At 32.8% G+C, this 21,798-nt stretch overlaps 2 protein-coding genes across 2 annotated transcripts; one reads left to right on the top strand and one right to left on the bottom strand.

The window, feature by feature from the left end:
• Positions 1-61: 61 nt before the first annotated feature.
• On the top strand, positions 62-5,304 carry LOC127150642 (RNA polymerase sigma factor sigF, chloroplastic). Its single transcript, XM_051089129.1, has 9 exons — positions 62-525; positions 1,263-1,384; positions 1,963-2,087; positions 2,196-2,402; positions 2,515-2,761; positions 2,864-3,094; positions 3,588-3,728; positions 3,900-4,100; positions 4,673-5,304. Exons 1-9 carry the CDS (start codon positions 411-413, stop codon positions 4,958-4,960), a joined length of 1,677 nt encoding a protein of 558 aa, XP_050945086.1. The 5' UTR covers positions 62-410; the 3' UTR covers positions 4,961-5,304.
• A 9,136-nt stretch (positions 5,305-14,440) lies between these two features.
• Positions 14,441-20,671, bottom strand: LOC103500816 (cell division cycle protein 48 homolog). The gene is made up of 9 exons (XM_008464244.3): positions 20,503-20,671; positions 20,173-20,338; positions 17,899-18,127; positions 16,456-17,222; positions 16,136-16,357; positions 15,980-16,051; positions 15,596-15,877; positions 15,113-15,472; positions 14,441-14,990 (listed from the first exon to the last, which is right to left on the bottom strand). Exons 1-9 carry the CDS (start codon positions 20,529-20,531, stop codon positions 14,694-14,696), a joined length of 2,424 nt encoding a protein of 807 aa, XP_008462466.1. The 5' UTR covers positions 20,532-20,671; the 3' UTR covers positions 14,441-14,693.
• Positions 20,672-21,798: the final 1,127 nt, after the last annotated feature.

Below are 21,798 nucleotides of genomic sequence, written 5' to 3'. Positions count from 1 at the left end.
TGTTTGGGCCTTGCTTATATCAATCAACTGACCGAACAACAACTCAAAAGGGACAAGAATCCCTCAATCATTTCTTGCTCAAGAAAATAAAAAATAAAGAAATTTCCCGAAGTATATTTGCATATATAACCGAAACCTGATCCTTTTGAAAATATCAAGTACCGATTTTGAGGTGTGAATTACTCTGCCAAACTACTGAAGAACATTTCCTTCTTCTTTATCCAAAAATCTCATCGAATCCCATTTCTCCCCAAATCCCTTTGAAGAAATCTGCAGAAGATGAGGACCCAGATGTTTTGAAGTCATTGAACGCCAGTAGATTTCTCAGTGAACAGTCCCCCAAGAGACTTTCATGTGAGGAGAGACTCTTAGCCTTTGTATTACTTCAAAAGGAACAGTGAGATTTTACTATGGAGGCTGGACTCAATTTGCTCTCTTCTTCATCGCCCTTTATTTCAAGATGCCTCCCGAGAAATTTCCTTCCTCCTTCTTGTTCTTCTTCTTCCTCCTCTTCTTCTTCTTCAGGTAGTATTTGTAGTATTTCGCTCATTTTTGTGCTTTCTATGGGTTTTTTCCTGTTGCATTTAGCTTAATTGTGAAACTCAGAGTGTTCTGTTTTAAGTATTTCGAGATGCGTCTTAGGTTGATTTTATTCCGCTTCAAATGGCAATTTCTCGTTCAAATTGTATGTTGGATGTCATTAGAAATGAGGCCTCGTTGGGCTTGTTAATTCATTTTTTCCCTTTTCTAGAGTGACTTACTTTTAGGAGAAGCTTTTGTTGCTGCTTCCTATATGGATCCTCTAAGTGCTTTTTTATTATTTTTGAACTTTTGAGGATGTAACTCAACACCACAAAATTTTGAAATTTATTTTTAATTGGAAAAATGCTTACAAAAGCCATAGAATGCTGATCATTAATGAATGTTGTTCTTTGTTAGATGATATAATATTAAATTTACCTTCACCCATTAATTTAAACATTTGAGTCGATTGATGACTTAAAGGTGGTCCACGAGGTCATGTGTTCAACCCTTTAATCTTTTCCAATATTAATTGATTTCTACTTATTTGGTCTTTTGCATATTACCAGCTCATAAGAGGGGAGGTTAGATGATATAATATTCAATTTACCTTCATCCATTGGCTTTAAATTTTAAGTCAACTGGTGTTTTAACATTTAACTAGTTTTCTACACTTACATTCACGTATATCTAGAAATGCTACATCTACTCAGGTACATGTTTGTTATAAAATCCTGCAGTTTATATGTTTTCTGAGCAAGCGTCTCCTGCTCGATACTTTTCAACCTCATTTCTTTCACAAGAACAGCACCATGAGTGTAGACCTCAATCGCAAATACTCAAGGATGATAGAACATCCCAGGTTAGAATTCTCTTAAACTTATGCATTAAATTAGATTACTTTATTGTACATAGGACTACATTACCATTTTGAGGTTTTCTTAGTAACATGAAATTCTTTCTTGTGCATTGACTTTTATTTGTGAATGGTTGTATGGAATTTTAGGACAGACACTCCTTATTGTTCTGACCAAATTGTATCTTGTCTAAGATCCTCTTTGGAACAACTTTTTAAGTACTAAAAAAGGGTTTCTTAGTGCGTAGAAAGTCATTCCAAACATGTCTCTAATTGCACCAAACATACTCTAGTTGATATTCCCTATATCTTTTTTAGGATAACTCCTTTATTGCCTTAACAACTCTATTGTGATTTTTCTGTTAAAATGTGTAAAGTCTTTTTCACTGAGTATGATACTCTGACTATAACCCTATGTCTGCGCTAATGTCCAGTTTCCATTTGGACACATGCTCTATCTCTCTCCCTCTCATATACACTCACAATTATACATAGTTAAGTCTTTATATCATTATATGTATCTGTGTGTGCACTCCTGCGTTTGGGAATTCTAATTAATAGTTCATTTGATGCCCATTGTGAAGATGACTCTAGATAGGAGGCTGATCGAGAGGAGTGTTCCAATCGATGAAGGCAGTCGAAGTGACCATGACCATCTGATCTGGGAACTTAAGCATCAAGCGGTTGAGTGGCCTGATTTATTATCATCGTAAGATGAACTAAACTTCCTTCTCCTGACTCTTTTTTATCAATACATAGATGACAACCATTGTCTGTATTCTTTCTTTCATATTGTGTAAATACAATTATACTGCAGATGGCCATCCCTACAAATGGAGGAATATAAGATCTCATCATTCGAAAAAGAATCCTATAATGCTGTTGGGGAGATGCTTGTTAAAGATGAACCTGAGAATGTCATTGCCCTAGCTAAGAAAGCTTTGTCAGCTTCAAAACAAGCAGCGTTGTTAGTTGACGAGTCTGAATTAGTTGGTACTAGTCTGGATTATAGTTCTCTTGATGAGTAAGTTATATTTTTCTATTATTATGTGCACAAAATTATGATAGCCACATTTGGTACTATAGTCTCATTGCAACTGTAGTCTTGCTTATATTGCCATATATTCATTGATTAGTTCTCTAAGCAAGGAGGGGAGAACTGTAAGGTCAACTAGACTGCAAGATAGACGATCTAAGAAGAGAAAGGTGCCAAAACACGTAACAACTATTCATGAGACTTCTAATTTTAGGGGAAAAGATTCAAGGAGAAAAACAAGTGAAAAATTTGATCCTAACGATCCTCTACGACTGTTCTTATGGGGTCCTGAAACAAAGAAGCTTTTAACAGCTCAAGAAGAGTCTGATTTGATAGTCCAAATCCAGGTATGCTTGTGAAGGCTTTCTATTTTCCGTTTTCAGTTTTCACACGTCTTCTACTCATTAGGATTGTTGCTGAGGCTTCTTGATCAAGTAACCTTTTAACAGGATTTAATGATACTGGACAACGTGAAAGCTAAACTTCAATCTCAGTTTGGTCGTGAACCAACTTTAGTTGAATGGGCTGAAGCCTTAGGGATTACTTGTCAACAGTTACAGTCACAGCTTCACTCCTTTCGAACCAGTCGTGAAAAGCTGATTAATGCAAATTTGCGAATGGTAGTTCACATCGCCAAACAATATCTAGGTCGTGGTCTCAGCCTTCACGACTTATTGCAGGTTATGCTCTGAATATGAGGCATGCATCTGTGGTGCAAAGCCTTTACTCTCTTTCCAGTCAGTTGATGAATTGAAAAAGTTTATAGGCCACTGGACACACGCATACTGAGCAGTGCTGGACATGTATTTCTCAAACCTTCTGCTTCAGGCATTGTGTTTATGTTAGACATTTTTCATTTTCTTGTTGGTTTTAGAAACCTCTTGTTTTCTGGTTTATCCAGCCGTCTGTCTGCCTGTCTATCTTATTTAACATTTTTCATTTTCTTGTTCCTTTTATTGTATGGCTAAGAGCCTTGAGTGGAGTCCTGCTCTAGACAGGAACTATACAAACCTCTTAATATCGAGCTATTTGATCCAAGGGATTTGGTTCAGAGTTCTAGATTCTTATTTCAACGTTTGCGTTTTCTATTTGGAATACAATCCCTATCTAATATGTTGGGATACGTGAATGGGCTGCTGAAATTTTCTGGTTCATTTTTTTATATTGTTTTAGGAAGGAAGCTTGGGACTTATGAAGAGCGTTGAAAAGTTCAAACCACAAGCTGGTTGCCGCTTTGCCTCTTATGCTTATTGGTGGATTAGGCATTCAATTAATAAGGCAATATTCCAACACTCTAGAACAATTCGTTTACCGGTAATGACAGTTCTTTGGTCTTTAGGTTCATTCTTGAAGAAATATAAAAAGATTAAATTTCCTTGTTCACTTAACTCTCTTCTTTTCTCTTTATTATTGTCCTTTTTTTCGTGCTTAACTAATTTTCTTACAAAGGTAACAAGTAGAGAATATTTGTGTTGACATTTGCAGGAAAACGTATATGCCCTCCTCGGGAAGGTGACAGAGGCGAAAAATTATCTTGTTCGAGCTGGGAATTATAAGCCATCTAAAGAAGAGTTAGCAGCACATGTTGGAATTACAGTGGAGAGATTGGATAAGTTAATGTTTATGTCAAGAATCCCACGTTCCTTGCAGCAACCTGTATGGGCTGACCAAGATACCACTTATCAGGTATCTATCACTTCTTCTCTTGACTTTTAACCAACAAAATAGGACAGAAAATTGAACAAAGATAGGGCATGACTTTAAACATACTGCTTATTGAATGTAAGATTTTAGATTCTTACCATTCACAAAAATTGCTAATGTGGCTCAGAGAAGAGGAACACTTGTTGAACCATGCAGCTTTGCTAAATGCTAGTTACTAATGAAATTCACTTTATAATGGTAATTATCAACAGGGAAGCCGTTTTAAATGCAAAAGATGTCAGGAATAGAGATCAAATAAAATATACCCATTATTGAAAAATCCATCTTGCTAAGTTCCATCATTTGTCTGTTGCCCACGGTTGGTATTAGCTTGTCACTCGATAATGATTATAAGTTGCTTTGTCGGTGTCATTTGAAGATATAATTTAGAACTAGTTGCTACCATCTAATAATGAAAACACAGAAAATGTATAAATACATTCATGATTTTACCAGGCGCCTTAGATAGAGTCAATCCATAAAGGTATATGATAGGTTCAATCTAACATCATACTAAACCATAATCTGAGAATGCATTCTGAATTATATTACAGGAAATAACTGCAGACTCTGAAGTTGACACACCTGATGTCAGTGTAGAAAGGGAACTTATGCGAAGGCATATCCGGAATCTCCTTAGCATTCTCAGTCCAAAAGAGAGACGGATAATCAGACTACGATTTGGTATTGAAGATGGTAAAGAGAAGACACTGTTGGAAATTGGCAACATGTTCGGTTTGTCCAAGGAGAGGGTACGACAGCTTGAGAACCGAGCCTTATACAAGCTTAAACGATGCTGCAACAGCCAAGGACTTGGCGCATATGCTGATTTACTGACTTGAAATCATATGATCATTGCATTTTGTAGTATATGCATCAATTTGATCTGAACATTTCATCTTCCATATATCAGAAGCTGTAGTTTTGGGCAGTTGGAAGGTCTCTTTCAGAAACTCTGCCAGAAACAAACAATAACTTTTACTTTTGTAAGTCCCAGCAGCTATGTATTGTATGTATATGAAGTTCATTTGTATTCTTTTTTAGGTGTAGTACAGCCTGGTACTGCTCTTCTAAGATGCTTAGCAATTGATACTGATGAAATATGCTGACATCTTAAAGTGTATCTTTCAATTCATTCCAGAAATGATATTCAATGAAAATGAAGAAACAATGTTTTTTCCTGGAACTGTATCATTCCGTTAAAAAATTTCTTCCCGAGCTTGCTCAGATTTAGATAGTCATTCTATTTAAGGAATGGAAATCTTGTTCTTCACCTTCTTTTTGTTTGACTGATGGATGGGATCAAGCTTGGATTGCAAATGCTTTGCTTCACTTTCAATTTGGTAGGAGAAAAATTAGTGAAAAGTATTGTTAAAAGAGAGATTTTTATAAATATCTTAAAGAAAAAAAAAACATAAACAAATAAATAAATAAATAATACAATCTTTTAAAGGAAAACTAAGTCAGGAGAAATGATTGTATGGATTGTGAAAGATGGAGACCCATCATTTAAAAGGGCTTTCCTATGATCAAAAAGACCAACTCATGCTGGCTCACCACATGGCAGGCCCCATTTTAACACCACTCTCCAACTTTTCTGCTTGCCTAAATACAATTTCATAATATATATATATATATATATATATATATATATATATATATATATATATATATATATGCTTCACCAACTTTATACCATTTTCATAGAATTAAAAGTTTTGAATTTTAAAATTTGCACATTAGATTTATGTAAAAATTATGCTGCTCTATTTTTTTTGAATCCCACCTAAGTGGTCAATCATAAATCGTTATTCGACAAATTTTTTATTTAAAGAAAAAATTAAAAAAAAAAATGCATATAGACGAGGACATCCAAATATTGCTCGTTTTGTAATATACATTTCATTTAATGATTAGATCCCTTCTTCACTTTGGCTAATGAATCAATTTTAAGGTACATGAAATTCCTCCATGTACACTGAATTCATTAATCGAGGAATATATATTATTTCTCTTTTTTTTTTTTTAACCATTGTTTTATCCAAATGACATCTATTGAATATGAATTTTTTTTCATTGATTTTGAATATTTCCAATATCATAAGGGGGCAGAAGACTATTGAAATTTTGAACAACTTTTGTGCCACAAAAGTCTATAACTTTACAATTTTGCATATTAGAAATGGAAAAAATTATTTTAGTTTATTGATTCCCTTTTCTTTCTCTCTGTTTTTTAAAACACATCAGGACATTTATAGATCTTAGGTCTTAAGATTGTCGTCCTAGCATAACATATACAAAAACTTATAGTACTATTTATTCTTGATGTTTTTCCATCATCTAATGTTCATCAAAATGCTTGTCGATATATTCCAAGTATTGATCTTTAAACTAGTATTTATTTAATTATTAAAAAGAAAAAGTCTCCCACCCATAATTTAAAAAAAAAAAAGAAAAAGAAAAAAAGAAAGATTCAAAATGCATAAAATTACCACTAGAAAATGAGGTAAAAGGAGGGGAGGGTGTGGCAGAAGATTGGGCCATATTATTTGTTTCATACGGTGGGGTGGTGATAAAATATAATGGTGGGTTCCATTTATCAACACTCAAATTACACACACAAAATCCATCTGTTATTTTGTTTTTGTGTATATTACAATAAAATTTGGTTTTTGATATTTCAAAAATAAGAAAAGAACACCATATTTGGGATGATGAGTAGGCTGAATTTAAATATTTACTGATGAGTTAGATTAGACTTTAGTTTGAATGTTTGTTTGTTTATTTATTATTATTATTACCTCTTCTCCATTTTCTTTCAAAATATTCATTTTAATTTTACTTTCCTTTTTATTACTTTTCTTACTACTGTGAATGAAATTTATAATCTTTCCATCTCTAATAAGAGAATTTTCATGTCAATTATCATTAAATAAGTTTTTTTTATCTTTCTAAAATGAAAGGTTTGAATCAAGCTCCTTTTAACATCATTTTTTGTTCCTACACTTTAAAAAATGATCATTTTAATTCAATTATGAAATTAAAAATAAAAATGATGAGATCGAAATAGTCATTTTTCAAAGTATAACTATCTCAAAAGTAAAAAGATCAAAACGTACCAACCTCGAAATAACCTAGTATTTAAATCTTATATATTTATAAAAAGAAGAGAGAAGGGAAAAAAAAAAAAAAGAGTAAAGAGGAGGTCTTGAATGGAAGGAGTGAAGAAAGAAAAGAAGAGCAGTGGGAAGAAATATTCAAATTCAAATTCAAATTATTGTAGTAATTTGAGTAAAATAGAAATAGGTGAAGAATATCCAAACTCTTCATCTTCATCTTTTGGCCGAAAATGTAGCAACTTGGTTAAGAAACAGCGAACTAAATTCTACATTCTCCGCCGCTGTGTTGCTTTGCTTCTCTGCTCCCATGACCGTCCTGACCGCCCTTGATTTCCTCACCCGCCGCCGCCGCAACCGCCGCCCCCGGTCTGCTTTTTTCTAAATTTTTGTTCATACAACCAATTAATACTCTCTTTCCTTTTTTTTTTTTTTCTTAATAACAATTCTCTGTGTCTCTCTCTCTCTCTCTCTCTCTCTCTCTCTCTCTCTCTCTCTCTCTCTTTCTTTCTTTCTCTCTTAGGATCAATAACGTAACTAATGAATAAACTCTTTCTTTTTATTAATGGGGTTTTTCCCCCTCTATATTCTACAATATTTCTTTTCTTCAACTCTACACTTGAGAGGGAATTTTTCCATTTTTCTTTTCTCATTCTTCTGAAATTGAAGGATTTTATGAGTAAAACAGTTTGTAAAGATTTGGAGATTTGAATTTTTTTTTTATTTTTTTTTCTCTTTTGATCAAAATTAAAGACTGAAATTAGTTGAAGTATATTCAAATTGAAAAAAGAAATCCATTAGTTAAAGAATGACGGTAGATTTCTTTTTGTTGTGGTTAATAGTAAAATACATTAGGGAGCATGATTTCTTTTAAGGAAGTTTTTGCAGTGATTTAAAGGATTTTAGGGGAGAAATAAGAATTTTGACGTAAATGTTCGCTTATAATTCAATTAATTATCTCTATAAAATTGGTCAATTATAGGTCATGAGTTCATATTATTTAAACGTCTTTTTTTGTCACGTTATACAATTGTAAATTTAAATTATATGAACGAACTAAAAAAATAATGTCATATCATTTGACATGATTTACACGTGACAAATTGTATTGATAATATATATCTTAAAATGATTGAATTTACAACTTTAGATTTCAAGATATAAAATTAAGTTGATTTTATTGAAATCACATAGATAGTTACTTAGAACTTCATGTAACCAATTAATTAAACATTAGTCATTAATGAAAAAGAAATGGATAAAAATACAACTTTTTTAAGGCAGAGTCTTACTATATAAATCAAAACAACAAAAGAGAATATTGTTGTAAGCAAACTTCATTTGGCCACTTCAATAATGATAATAATTAATAATGTATGATAACATTAATTTAATTTAATTATATAGTATGCTTGATATTAGTGATAGATCTAATAAAGAAAATATAAAGCCATAAAATGAGTTGATTAAAAATGAGAAGAAAGTAGTAAAAATCCCACATGATTTGTCAATTCAGACAATCTAATCACTAGGGGCCTTTTGCTAAGGAAACATGAGACAAGAACAAGCACCCCATTGTTGTATTATTTTCTTTTCTCTCCTAATTTAATATAAATACATTGTCTTGTCAAAAAGCCCATTCTTTTTCTTTCTCTTTTTTGCTTTTTAATCTTTTGAATGATATATAAAATAAGTTTCTTCTATTTTGTATCCTAACTTAATGTATATCACATTGTATTCCGGATCCAAACCCGTTCTTCTTAAACATCTTTCAACGTAAACTTTGATGCGACAATATTAAACAGTGGTTGTGTGAAAATTACTTCTATTTTGTTTGTGACGTTATGCTTGTTATATATATGGAACATCATTAATTTGTGATGACCTTCATTTATTTTGTTTGAGGCTATTGTTTTGTATCTTAGATTAAGCTCTTGAAGATGGTTGTTTTAAATTTTTTGGTTAACAAAACACCGTATGTGAACAAGATTCAAGCCTTTGTTGAATTCATTCGTGATCTTTTATTTCTTAAATTCTTTTGTTGTCTATCTCTCGTACATACGTATATTTTGGTTAAACATGAAAATGAAAGTTCGAGCCCCGCTCAATTGATTGTTGATAGCACATATTTTATGCTTTCTAAATTTATATATACTCAAAAAAGTTGTATCTATGCATAATAAACAAAGACATGTGATGTGGTAAGCCATACATTCTTATTTCAACTTCACAGTAATAAATTTATAACGTGGAAAAGAGAGAACATGTAAATAAAGTTAATCATGATAACCAAAATCAAAATTCAAATCAAGTTTAAAGTTTGGTAGGTAGGAAATCACAATATATAAATTATTTATAAGAAAGAATGAGATGATCAAATTTGACATTTGGTAATGGTGATATGATTTTTCATAATCCAACTGAGTTAGATAAGATGAATTAAAATCAAAATTATATTTAGGGGGTTGAAGGTCACCCACAACAACGATGAATTAATAAAAAAAAAAAAAAAAGAAAGAAAGTTGGGTGGTTGGATGAGTGATGGAAGGCTGGGACAGGTAGAATGGTTGAAGTGAAAAAGAAGAGGTGATCAGTAGGGATAGCATCTGCAGGTTTGTTCACAGACTTTTCAGAGACCCCTCGTGCGGCCCTCTCCTCTTTCTTCCCGGCCTCCTTGGCCTTAATTAATACTTTTTCCCACCTCTTCCCCTTCCTTTTTCCTTATTTCAATCATTTCATCTTTCATTATAATTAATGCATTTTAATTACATATCTTTTCTATTTTACATATAACTTTATCCGTTACACCTCCTAAATGTTTTTCTTCTTTTAACTATAATGAATCACTGTTGAATTATATATGTGTGCAGTTGTGCAGTTGTGCAGTTGTGCAGTTGTGCAGTTGTGCAGTTGTGTTTTAAATAACTAGTTGAGCTTAGTTTTTATATAAACATTATTAACCTACCTATTTGAATTACTCTTCCTTAGTCTTAGAATATTTAGAAATTTATTACCACCAAAAACTCGAGGATAGAATTAATATAAAATAAATACAACCTAATTCGATGGGAAAAAGTTAAATAGAAAATAGTATAGTTTAACCATCAATATTTGTTAATTATATAATAGGCATATTTATGCATTGTTACACTAATAAAATCATGGAAAAGGTTTATTGATTGAATATAGAATTTGATATTAACTGCATTATTACAAATGATATTATGTGAATAGAAGAAAAGGTTAAATTATATATGTAGATGCTGCTTGTAATGTGATAAATGCAAAAGATGACCTATTATATTATATTATATTATATTATATTATATTATATTAAATTATATGATAATTGATGGGTCTCAATTTCTCATTACTCTTCACCATTTCAATGAGATTGGTTGGGGATAGAAATAGTAAAAATTTAAGGTCAATAGAAAACTTATTTTTAGTTTTAAAAAATAAACAAAATATTTTTTCCAAACTATTTGAAATTTTGATAACATTCTTTTTCCAACATTATAATATTGGATTTCACATATAACGTTTTCCTAATAATAATATATTGTCGATTTTGTTGGAATTAATGCGACCAAAGTTCCACTTCAATCAAATAAATGAGTTTTTTGGAATGAAACCAAGAGGAAAATCACGAGGGTGTACGTCCAAAGTGGACAATATATATCATATCAAAGAGTCATGTTCGTAACTTAACCATCCTAGAATCCTCGAGTGCCAAATAAAGATGTAGTAAAATTTTGAAAATAGGATATTATTAATAAATTTTAAATTTAGTCTCTAATATCTTTTTTATTACTTATTGTTTTCTATTAACATTTATCACAATAATTAAACTTAAAATAGTATATATTCACAATACGTTGCTTTGCCTAGAAAGTAATGTGATTATTTAATCGATTTGAATAAGAGTTAACTTTTAGAAACTAAAATTTAAGAGGTACTAAAATGATTAAAATTGAACAAATTAGTAAGTGTAATAAGAAAATTGATATTTGAACATAAAATTAAAAGAAAAAAGGGAAGTCCAATAATAAGGAGAAAAAAGAAAAGTGGTGGGAGACAAAGAATGTGAAATGAATAGAAAATTTAAAGGTAAGTTTATATATAATATGATGATCATATGATGTGGCTCCCATAACCCATAATAATGATAGGCAATTGGTATATGACATGATTTGATGTGTATTTGTTACCATTATGGTACTATCTTAATGAAACTTTGTTTCATTCAATTTTTATAAATTAAAATTTAAAAAAAAAAAAAAAAAAAAAAAAAAAAAAAAAAGTTAATTTGTTTTTGTGCACAATCACATATTTCACTGCCAACTGCCAACTCAACATGTCCCCTATTTCCTACCACTCTTTTTTATATTTTTTAAAACCTTTTTTTTTTTTTATTGAGCTTATAAATTTAAGGGATAAAAATATATATATAAAAGAAGATGTATGGTTTTCTTAAAAGCAATTGTGTTAAATATATTAAAAAAAAATGGTTGTATATCCATAATTATTAAAATTTGTTATGTTTTATAAATATTGATTAAGTTTTATTTCAAAATATTCAAACAAATATCTAAAGCTTTTATTTTTTAACTTTCTCCATCAAGTTGATTTTTGGAATTTTTTAATAAAATATTTCTTTGCCATTTTAGTATATATTTTTTTAATATCAAACTTTACTATAAAAAAATATATTATTAATTCAAACTATACATAAAATATATATATATATATATATATGTATATCTTAGCTTTAATTATATGAGCATCTATAGTTTCTTAAGACTATGTGATGGTCATGCACACTCTCATTCTTATTGTTACATCTATATTCAAATCTCATCTGTTTAAAACAACAATATCTTAGTATAAATAGTTATAAAAGTATATTCCTTATTTTTATGATAAAGTTTAAAATATTATAATATTATTTTAAGAACTACCATTTTTCGAAAAAAGAAGTTGACATTTCTTCCTCCTCATATCTACTTGTTTAATCATAAATTCCATTCCATTCATATTGCAAGAGAAAACATGAGATTTTCTAACACATACGGATCAAATATCACATTATTTATGTTCCATATAATGTAACATACAATTTTCTTTTGTTTAAAAATAAAAATTAAGGAAAAAAATTAATGCAATTTTAAATTTATCACTTATAACATACATTAATAGAAAATTATTAGTATTCTATCATTAATAGAATTTGAAAATTTACTCCATTTTGTAAATATTTTTAGTTGATTTATCGTTTATAATAATTCCCCTACTAATTCTTAGATAAGAATTTGAGTCTACCTATCTCAAGTTAAAATTTTTTAAAAAAAAAAATCAATAAAAATAAGTAGGAAATGAATAATAATTTTTTTTTGTCAACCTTATTTTATGTCCTTTATTTCTTGAAAAAGAATCAAAATAACTAGAGTATTTTTATAAGATAGATTTTAATTTAGATCATGATCATTATTTGTCAAATTCATTAAGAAGATGTTTGAATTTGAGTACAATAAATACATTTCTTCGAAAGTTTTTTTTGCAATGACGACCGTATAAATATTGTAATTATGTCACACTGATATTATGTTAGATATAACACAAAGAATAAAACTTAAAGAACAAAAGGAAAAGAAATATTACTTTTTCTAAGGGACCCATAGAAATCAATGTATTTATTGAGATAAATGGGGTTTTTGTGTGGTTGGTCATAAAAGCTTTGGGTTAGTCTAATCAAATAGGGATCAAATTTACCAATTTGAAGGGACATGAATCCCAACACTCCTACATTTAACAACTCGGTTTCATTGACACACTAAATCATAAAGTTGACTCGTTCCCCAACTCACCAACAATTATTCCAAATAAATCCCAAACATACCACATTTAACCTCAACTTTCCAATCTTATTTGCTCCCCTACCATGGGTGACACTATGTTTCAATTATTTCCATTATGACCTCTAGAGTTTTAGTAATTTCGTATCTTGCTCCCTTTCTCTTTATTCTTTCTTTTTTGGTCCCTACAATTGTCACTCTCTATTTTCTTTAGCCCCTCCCACTTTGACAAAGGAGAGACATGTCTTTTTAAACATCGTCCTAAAAATGTTCTTCTTGTTTGTAATTCTTTCTTCAAAATATGCTTTTCAATATTGTTTTCTACTCATTTTTTGTATAATATTATTGGGTGAAATAAAGCAAGCTTTCGTATGGGTGTGATTGAGGATTTCTTACGATATGCTACTTTTTTACGGTTGACTTGGCATACCTTATATATACGAAACATAGATATGACATAACATGGTGACAATTCCTTTTTAATTCACCATATTCCTTTTTAAAGATATGAGATCTAACTTTTATAATACTCATGACCAAGAAGATAATTGTTTGAGTGTCTATTCACATGTGTTGAACTAAAAAATGCATTTCATTATGATAAACAAATGAATTTTTATACAAGAAGAACTGCTAATCGAATGAACCTAACAAATGAAAATCATGTTTAAGTTATACAATAACAAGTGGTAGTATCATGTTTAACATGAACATATCCCATAGAAAAGGTTACCAAATATGTACAAATTGTAAAGAAACTTAAAAGTAGACACTGCACTATATCCCACTCATATTTCTACTCAATATCTCTACCTTTTCATTCCTCTTTTCTTCTTTGATGTAACCTTTCAATTTATCAGCAAAGGAACTTTGTGAAAATAAGCACATAAATTTGAATCGGTTGATGCTTTTTTCCTTTTTAAAAAAAATATTCGTGTGAGGATTGAGATAAGGCATATTATGATGAACAAGCATCTAAAAAAAACCAAGTAATTAACCCACCTACCAAAACATTACAAACAAAAATAACACTTGTACTATCAACCTTGAAATTAAAAAAAAAAAAAAAAAAATCAAATCTCCTGCCTACGTATTTCCTGCGTATTTTCTAGAAGAAAACAAGAAGGTAAAGATAAATAAATAAATAACCCTCTGGAGAAATGCTAATGAGAGTTGGCTACTTGAGAATGAGATTTCAATGAATCAATAAAACACAACATTGGTTTCTTAAGTTCGGGAGAAAAGCCTCATTCGGCAAACCAATTCGGACAGCATCTTTAGAGAGAATAATAGAATTCTTAATTCATATTCACAACTCTTAAGAAGCAGATGGAGAGAAGAAACTCAGTGGTGAGTTAAACAGCAATCTTATGGTGTTCTAAAAGTAGTATTTGTTTTTAAAGCAGTAACAGGAAATAACCATTTGATCAAGTCTACATTATAGGCAAGTATCACTAACCAAGGGGACAAGCTGAAGCCATCTTTGGCACCAAACAGCCCTCCAACTGTAGGCTTCTTCTCCCCCACAGAGATCTTCATATACGAGAAAAAGACACAAATTTGCAGTATTAGAAGTGTTCTAAACATACATGACACATGGAAACCTAGTTGTAAAGATCATCATCATCAGCCCCACCACCAGCTGATGTTGCAAACGGGTCAGCCGCTGCAGTTCCAGAAGAAGGGTTGTCTGAGAACCTGAATTCCGAACCAAACCCTCTCGACTGCTGCAGTGTTTGAGCAAATGCCTGGTATTTACGAATATCGGCGTCGCTCACACTTCTGCGAGCAAACTTCATTGACTCCTCAAAATGAGCAGCCTTAATCTCTGCCACCTCGTCCTCTACATCCTCTTCCATAGCCTCAGGATTGTCTCTTCTCCTCCTCTCCCTCTCAATATCCTGCAATAAAGAAGATTTTTCATCGTGAGTTTTTTGTAATACACGTGCATGACTGAAATTTTGTTACACTTAAGAGATCAAAGAAATCAAGACGATTGAGTTATCAAAGTGCAGGATTTTACTTTCTCAATATTCTCTCTTATAGCATATTTGCAAGCACGCTGACAGATCTCTGTAATATCAGCACCACTAAAACCTTGAGTGTACTTGGCAAGGGCTCTAAGGTCTACATCTTTTGATACTGGGGACTTCCTCAAGCAAGCCTTGAAAATTTGGTGACGAGAATCCTCGTCAGGAAGAGGAATATAAATCAATTGATCTAAACGTCCTGGACGAAGAAGTGCAGGATCTATAATATCTGGTCTGTTGGTCGCCCCAATTATAAAGACAGTTTTCTTTGCTGACATTCCATCCATTTCCGTCAGAAGTTGGTTCAAAACTCGATCAGCAGCACCTCCAGCATCTCCCACGCTGCTGCCTCTCTGCAGATAATTCAAAGAAAAGACAATAAAACATTTGCCAGATTGAGTTCAATTACACTTAGAGGATTGCTAACACAGCACGACAATAATGTGGGAGAGTTACACAAGGATGACAATACAAACCTGAGTGGCAATAGAGTCAAGCTCGTCAAAGAACAGAACACAAGGTGCAGACTGGCGAGCCTTGTCAAAAATTTCACGAACATTGGCTTCACTTTCTCCAAACCACATTGTAAGCAATTCAGGACCCTTGACACTGATGAAGTTTGCCTGGCACTCATTTGCAATAGCTTTGGCCAGAAGAGTTTTTCCACATCCAGGAGGGCCATAGAAAAGAACTCCCTTTGAGGGTGACATTCCAAATTTCTCGAACTTCTCAGGATGCTCCACTGGATATTGTACAGTCTGATTGAGCAACAGAATAAAATCAGATCATGAGTGAGTTAAGAATTAAATAAACACAATCCCCTCCAAATGAAGGAGATCGTTTCTCAGCAGCATCTATACCTCTTGAAGTTCTCTCTTGACATTCTCAAGACCTCCAATGTCTTCCCAGCTGACGTTAGGCACTTCAACAACCTGGAGCAGAGCAATTTAGTCAGAGTGCACTAGAAAGGAAACTATAGTTAACGCCATCTGATCCAAGATTACACAAGCACTTACAGTTTCACGTAGAGCAGACGGATTACTAGTCCCAAGAGCAGTTTGGAAGTGCTCATTTGTGACTGCCATTGAGTTCAGAATCTCTGCATCGATTGTTTCATCTTCCAAATCAATAACATCCATTTTCTCTCTAATGCATTGAAGTGCAGCCTCGGTACAAAGAGCTGCCAAGTCAGCTCCAACATACCCATGCGTATCCTTGGCAATTCTTTCCAAGTCAACCTGTGATATCCGACATAGGAGCCAGTGTATTTCATTGACAGTACAGCAACAAACATGCAAAGGCAACTACAAATAATTGTAGACAATAGAAATCTTACATCTTCAGCAAGCTTCATGTTCTTGGTATGGATACGAAGAACCTCAAGACGCCCAACTTCATCAGGAACCCCAATATCTATTTCCCTATCAAACCTTCCAAATCGTCTCAAAGCTGGATCAATGCTGTTTGGACGATTCGTAGCTCCAATAACAATGACATGGGCACGAGATTTTAACCCATCCATTAGTGTCAAGAGCTGAGACACAATCCTTCTCTCAACTTCTCCATGAGTTTTTTCACGCTTAGGAGCAATGGAATCAATCTCATCAATAAAGATGATAGATGGAGCATTCTTTTCTGCCTCCTCAAAAGCTTTCCTAAGGTTGCTTTCACTCTCTCCAGCCAACTTTGACATAATTTCTGGTCCATTGATACAGAAAAAGAAAGCCCCAGTTTCATTAGCTACGGCTCTGGCAATCAAAGTCTTTCCAGATCCAGGGGGTCCATAAAGCAGAATTCCCTTTGGTGGCTTTACTCCAATGGATTTAAAAAGCTGTGGATGTCTCAGAGGAAGTTCTACCAATTCACGAATTTGTGCCATTTGTTTTCTAACACCACCAACGTCATCATAACCAACCTCATCTAATCTATCTTCATCCTCTCTTTTAACAGGCTCCCCATCACAGAAAATTTCAGTATCAGGGGCAACCACACAATATTCAGGAGGATCAGTTTCAATGACCTTGAACTCAACACTTCTCATTCCTCCCCTCACAAGGAAGAGATCACCCTTCCTCACTGGGCGATAGGCTTCCAAGAAATATGCTGCAAAATATGAACAGTGTAAGAACTAAGAGATATCCCAAATTCACAAAATGTATAAAATGAAAAGTACATTAGAAGTTTTGAAGATCAAGAACGACCATCCTACAGCTGCTGCTAAAAAGTGTCCTCTAGGACAACCATTGGTCGTGTTAGATCCAACTCACTTTATACAATATCCAGCACTGTCATGTAGTTGAACTTGTTTCTACTAAAAATTTCAAAGAGAAAAGACACACATGAATTTAAACAAAGGATTGGAAAGGCCAAATTTGGTTTACACCATTTTTAGACGTATAAAGAAACTTGTCCAAAATTGAATAAGTAGTGAATAGTGATAAACAAACTTCTAAACTTCCTTTTTCTAGAACTAAAAGGTGTCTGGAAATTCGTTGCATACTGATGATAAAAATAAAAGAAGCATGGAGCAACTGGTGAACAGAAATCACAGGAATATAAATTTTTAACGAAAAAAAAATTACACACACATGCACACACACATTAGAGCACATGCAATATCAAATATCACACCTACCAACCAAAATTTCTCCTTCCAAATATCTGAACAAGCCGGATGAAAGAAAACTTACGGACAATCATTAGTTCTAATTTCTAGATTAGTCATACAAGAAGCAAGAGACAAATCAAGGGAAGGAATAGAGCAGGTTTAGAATCTCACGTTTCAAGTATGCATCAAAAAGATTCCCGGTGACACCTTCAATAGTATCATCTACTGGAAGAATGTGTACCCGCTTTCCATACTTAACATCAGCACATTGATGCACGGAAACAACATCTCCAAGCCTGACGCGAAGGTTGCTTCTCACAACCTTGTTCATTCTTATTTTTGGCTCATCACATGTGTCATCAGCAAGAGCAATGCAGATTGTATCCTTCCTTTTCTTCCCCTGAACTCCATAAGGACGGCAATGACACAGTTACAAACAAAATATGCAAGCAATCCAAGAATGACCTCAAGTTGTGAGTATGAGAAAGCTGCATTTTTTCTAAGAAGAAATTCATTAAAATTAAAGTAGACTGAGAGGGAGGGGGGAAGGGGGGACTTGCGCCTCACTCAAAATGGGTCTATGCCTTGCATTTAAAAGAACTGCCACAAGAAAAAGACAAACCCTTTTCACAACAAAGAGAAGGCCTGAATGAGTTGAAATTTTGCTTCCTCCACCTCCATGCAAAATTCTCCACTCTGTTTACAATCTGATTTTTTATTCACGACAGGATTTTTCCCAAGAAGAAGTAAAAAAGGAATAAGGATTTTTTTTAACAAATAAGTGAAATTATTGTGATCCAATTCGATGGTATTGACTATTACTGCTAATTAAACACAATCATTAAGTTACACTCAAACTAAAGAATTTACGGTGCACATGGCGAGTGTTAATCCACTAATTCAGTCATGGGAGAAATATTACTCTTGCAAACCAAACAAACACAGCTCAGAGCAACAGGATGTCGCCTCTCTTCTTTCCTTACTTGAGGGGTTTTCTGTTAGAGAGGGGAGGAGAGATGTTTGTGTTTGGATTCCTAATCCTAGCCAAAGTTTTTCTTATAATTCTCTATTTGGGCTGTTGGTGGACCCCGCTACCCCTAAGGAGTCGGTCTTTGACGTGATTTGGAGTACAAAGGTTCCGAAGGAAGTTAGGTTCTTTATCCGACAGGTCTTGCTGAGTCGGTTAATACTATTGATAGGCTTGTCAGGAGGAGGCCTTCGGTTGTTGGGCTTTTTGTTGTTTGTTGTGTCAAATGGTCGGAGGAAGATCTTGATCACCTTTATCGGGAGTCCCATTTTGCAAGGTCCGTGTGGTGCTCTTTCCTGTAGCAGTTTGGTATTAGCTTTGTCAGCTTTAGGAGCGTGCAATGATTGAGGAGTTCCTCCTCCATCCGCCTTTCAGTGAAAAGGGTGTTTTTTTATGGCGTGCTGGGGTTTGTGCCATTATTTGGGATATTTGGGACGAAAGGAATGATAAGAGTGTTTAGGGGTAGAGAGGGGGCATAGTGAGATTGGCTTGTTGGCTCAATATCACGTGTCTCTTCAAGCTTCGGTTTCAAAGATCTTTTGTAACTGTTCTATAGGCAACATTTTACTTAGTAGGGGAAGGGTGGTTTTGTTGGCTGGTTTCTGGTGCTCTTGTATTCTTTCATTCTTTCTCAATGATTGTAGTTGTTTTCATTAATTAAAAAAAAAAAAAAAAAAAACCACAGCTCAGAGCAACATCGATAGAATAAAATTTCTGAACTCGCCCCTAAATAGATACATAACAAAATTAACAGAGTCAGTTGCATTAAAACTGTGTTCATCCGGTAATCTGGTCAGATAGGCATATATTTTACAAAGCAGGTGGAGAGGGGGGTTAAAAATTTAAGGGTATTTGGGGTAAGGGTTTGGGATTTGTAAGTATGGTTTTTTCGATAGAATTTACTTAACACATGTTGCTAGCTCACGTGCTGAAATAATAAAATTACACAGCTTTTTGAAACTCGTCTTCTAAGCTCGCTCCCTAGTCCCTACAACTTTCATAAATCTCAAACTCACGGGTCAGAAATGAAAGACGAGCTACATAAAAATAACTCGTTCATTTCTTCAGCATAAGCTACGTAAACCAAATCCAAACTTTATAACGACAACAAAGTCCACAAAATCAAACTCGCTAAACCCGTCAAGCAACTGCCGCCTAGTCGGACTAATTACGATGTCTAATCCACTAATCAAAATTTAACCAATTCACCAATCCTAAATACCAACTGGAACCACCAATTAGTCTAGAATTCAAATTAAATTTAAAAACAAACTATTCCCACTATCCAAAACGGAAAGACCAACCCTCCCCCGATCCTACACAATTTTCCAACATCACTTAGGGCAAAATCATTCTCAAAAACCTACCTCAAAGAACAATAAATAAGACAAAGAAATGATAAAGAAATAACATCAAACCTTGATCAAGATCGTGTCGCCACGGAAGAGTTGAAGCTTCTCCATAGTATCAGGGTGAAGCGCAACCACCGAGTTATCATCATTAATGGCCTCATCGACAACAAGCCGGTTGGCAGCTTTCTTGCGTTCTAGAATCGCGGTACTAAAATCCCTCTTGGGACCCTTGCTGGGAGAAATAAAAATTAAAAATTAAAAAATGCATTGAAAACAGGATCAAGCAACAAACGAACAATCAGAAGTGAAAATATTCATCAGAAGAAAATGGAAATGGAAAAGGGGAAGGAAGAATTAAAAGAATGGGGATCTGGGAAATCGGAGAATAGGGCTTACGAGTCGGAGGATTCAGGTTGATTCGCCATGGCGATGGGTGAGGAGAGTGAGAGTGAAAGAGACAACAAAATCAATGGCGATAAAACTATATCTGTAGAGATCTGAGTATAGAGAAGTTGGGGATATGATATTTAAGCCATTGGTCGCTTCTTTTCTTGTTAAGAAAGAAAAGATTTTATTGTTCTTTTCTTTTTTTTTTTTCTTCATTACTTTATTTTTACTTCTTACTCAGTTCTAGAATATTTCATTTCCTAAAATACAAATTTATATTAATATCTATTTCCTTAAAAAATATATATATCATTCTCACGGTTTCTATGGCCTAATAAAATAAATCAAAATGTTACCATTCGTAAAATTATTTAGTTATATGTTTCAAATCACTGTTAAATTTATTTTTAATTTTTTTTAAATATCCGTAATTATAAAAGACACATCATATCATTTTCTCCTATTTTTTAAATTAATTTTACTTAAATTTAATAGAATTAAAGTTTGCACATGGTAAAAGAAGACGTTAATAGAGATTGCATTGGTCAATTATAGAATTTAAACACCCATGACCGATATAATCATAAACATAGTTCAAGCTTCCGAAGTATTGAAGGCATTAATATGATTTAAATTTGACACAAAATAAAATACAAAGAAGTATCATTCTTTTTCTTAGCACTTGAAACACTTAACATACATTTAGGCTACAATATATAATAACAAAAAACTTACAAATATTGTTTTATTTAAAAAGATAACTTTGGTTCCCAACGAGCGACACTATAAAGCTTAGTTGAAATTGGTCTCAATGGACATCAATAATCTTAACTTCTTTTGGTGTGAAGCCCATGGGATTCAATAATTTTGGCCAAACACTCACATTCTATGGTTTTAATTGCATTGCAACAGTTTAAACTTAATTTTCATTTGCGACTATTACAAAATAATGCTCGAATATCATTAATACATGTACCAATTTGAGATAGAGATCCCCAACATTCTTAAATGTCATGTCATTCAACTTAAGTTGTGTTGCTAGACTCACTTTCAAATTATCTTTAACTTACTTCCATTATAGTTGAGAAAGCTATAACTAAAAGAAAAATAAGAATAAAGAGCTTTATGTTATGAAAATGTTATAAGCAATAGAAATTTAAAAGATCTATTAAATATATATTTTTTTTATTTTAAATATACATTTAAAAGATCTATTAAATAAGTTATGTCATTCTCAATTTAACTTTTTCTTTCCAACGTATACCTATTTTATATATAATTTACAAAATCTATAATTTAAAATTA

This window comes from Cucumis melo, chromosome 8 (genome assembly GCF_025177605.1).
Source record: "Cucumis melo cultivar AY chromosome 8, USDA_Cmelo_AY_1.0, whole genome shotgun sequence".
Classification (NCBI taxonomy): domain Eukaryota; kingdom Viridiplantae; phylum Streptophyta; class Magnoliopsida; order Cucurbitales; family Cucurbitaceae; genus Cucumis; species Cucumis melo.
The sequence above is the reverse complement of the archived record's forward strand: the minus strand, read 5'-3'. Positions and strand labels throughout refer to the sequence as shown.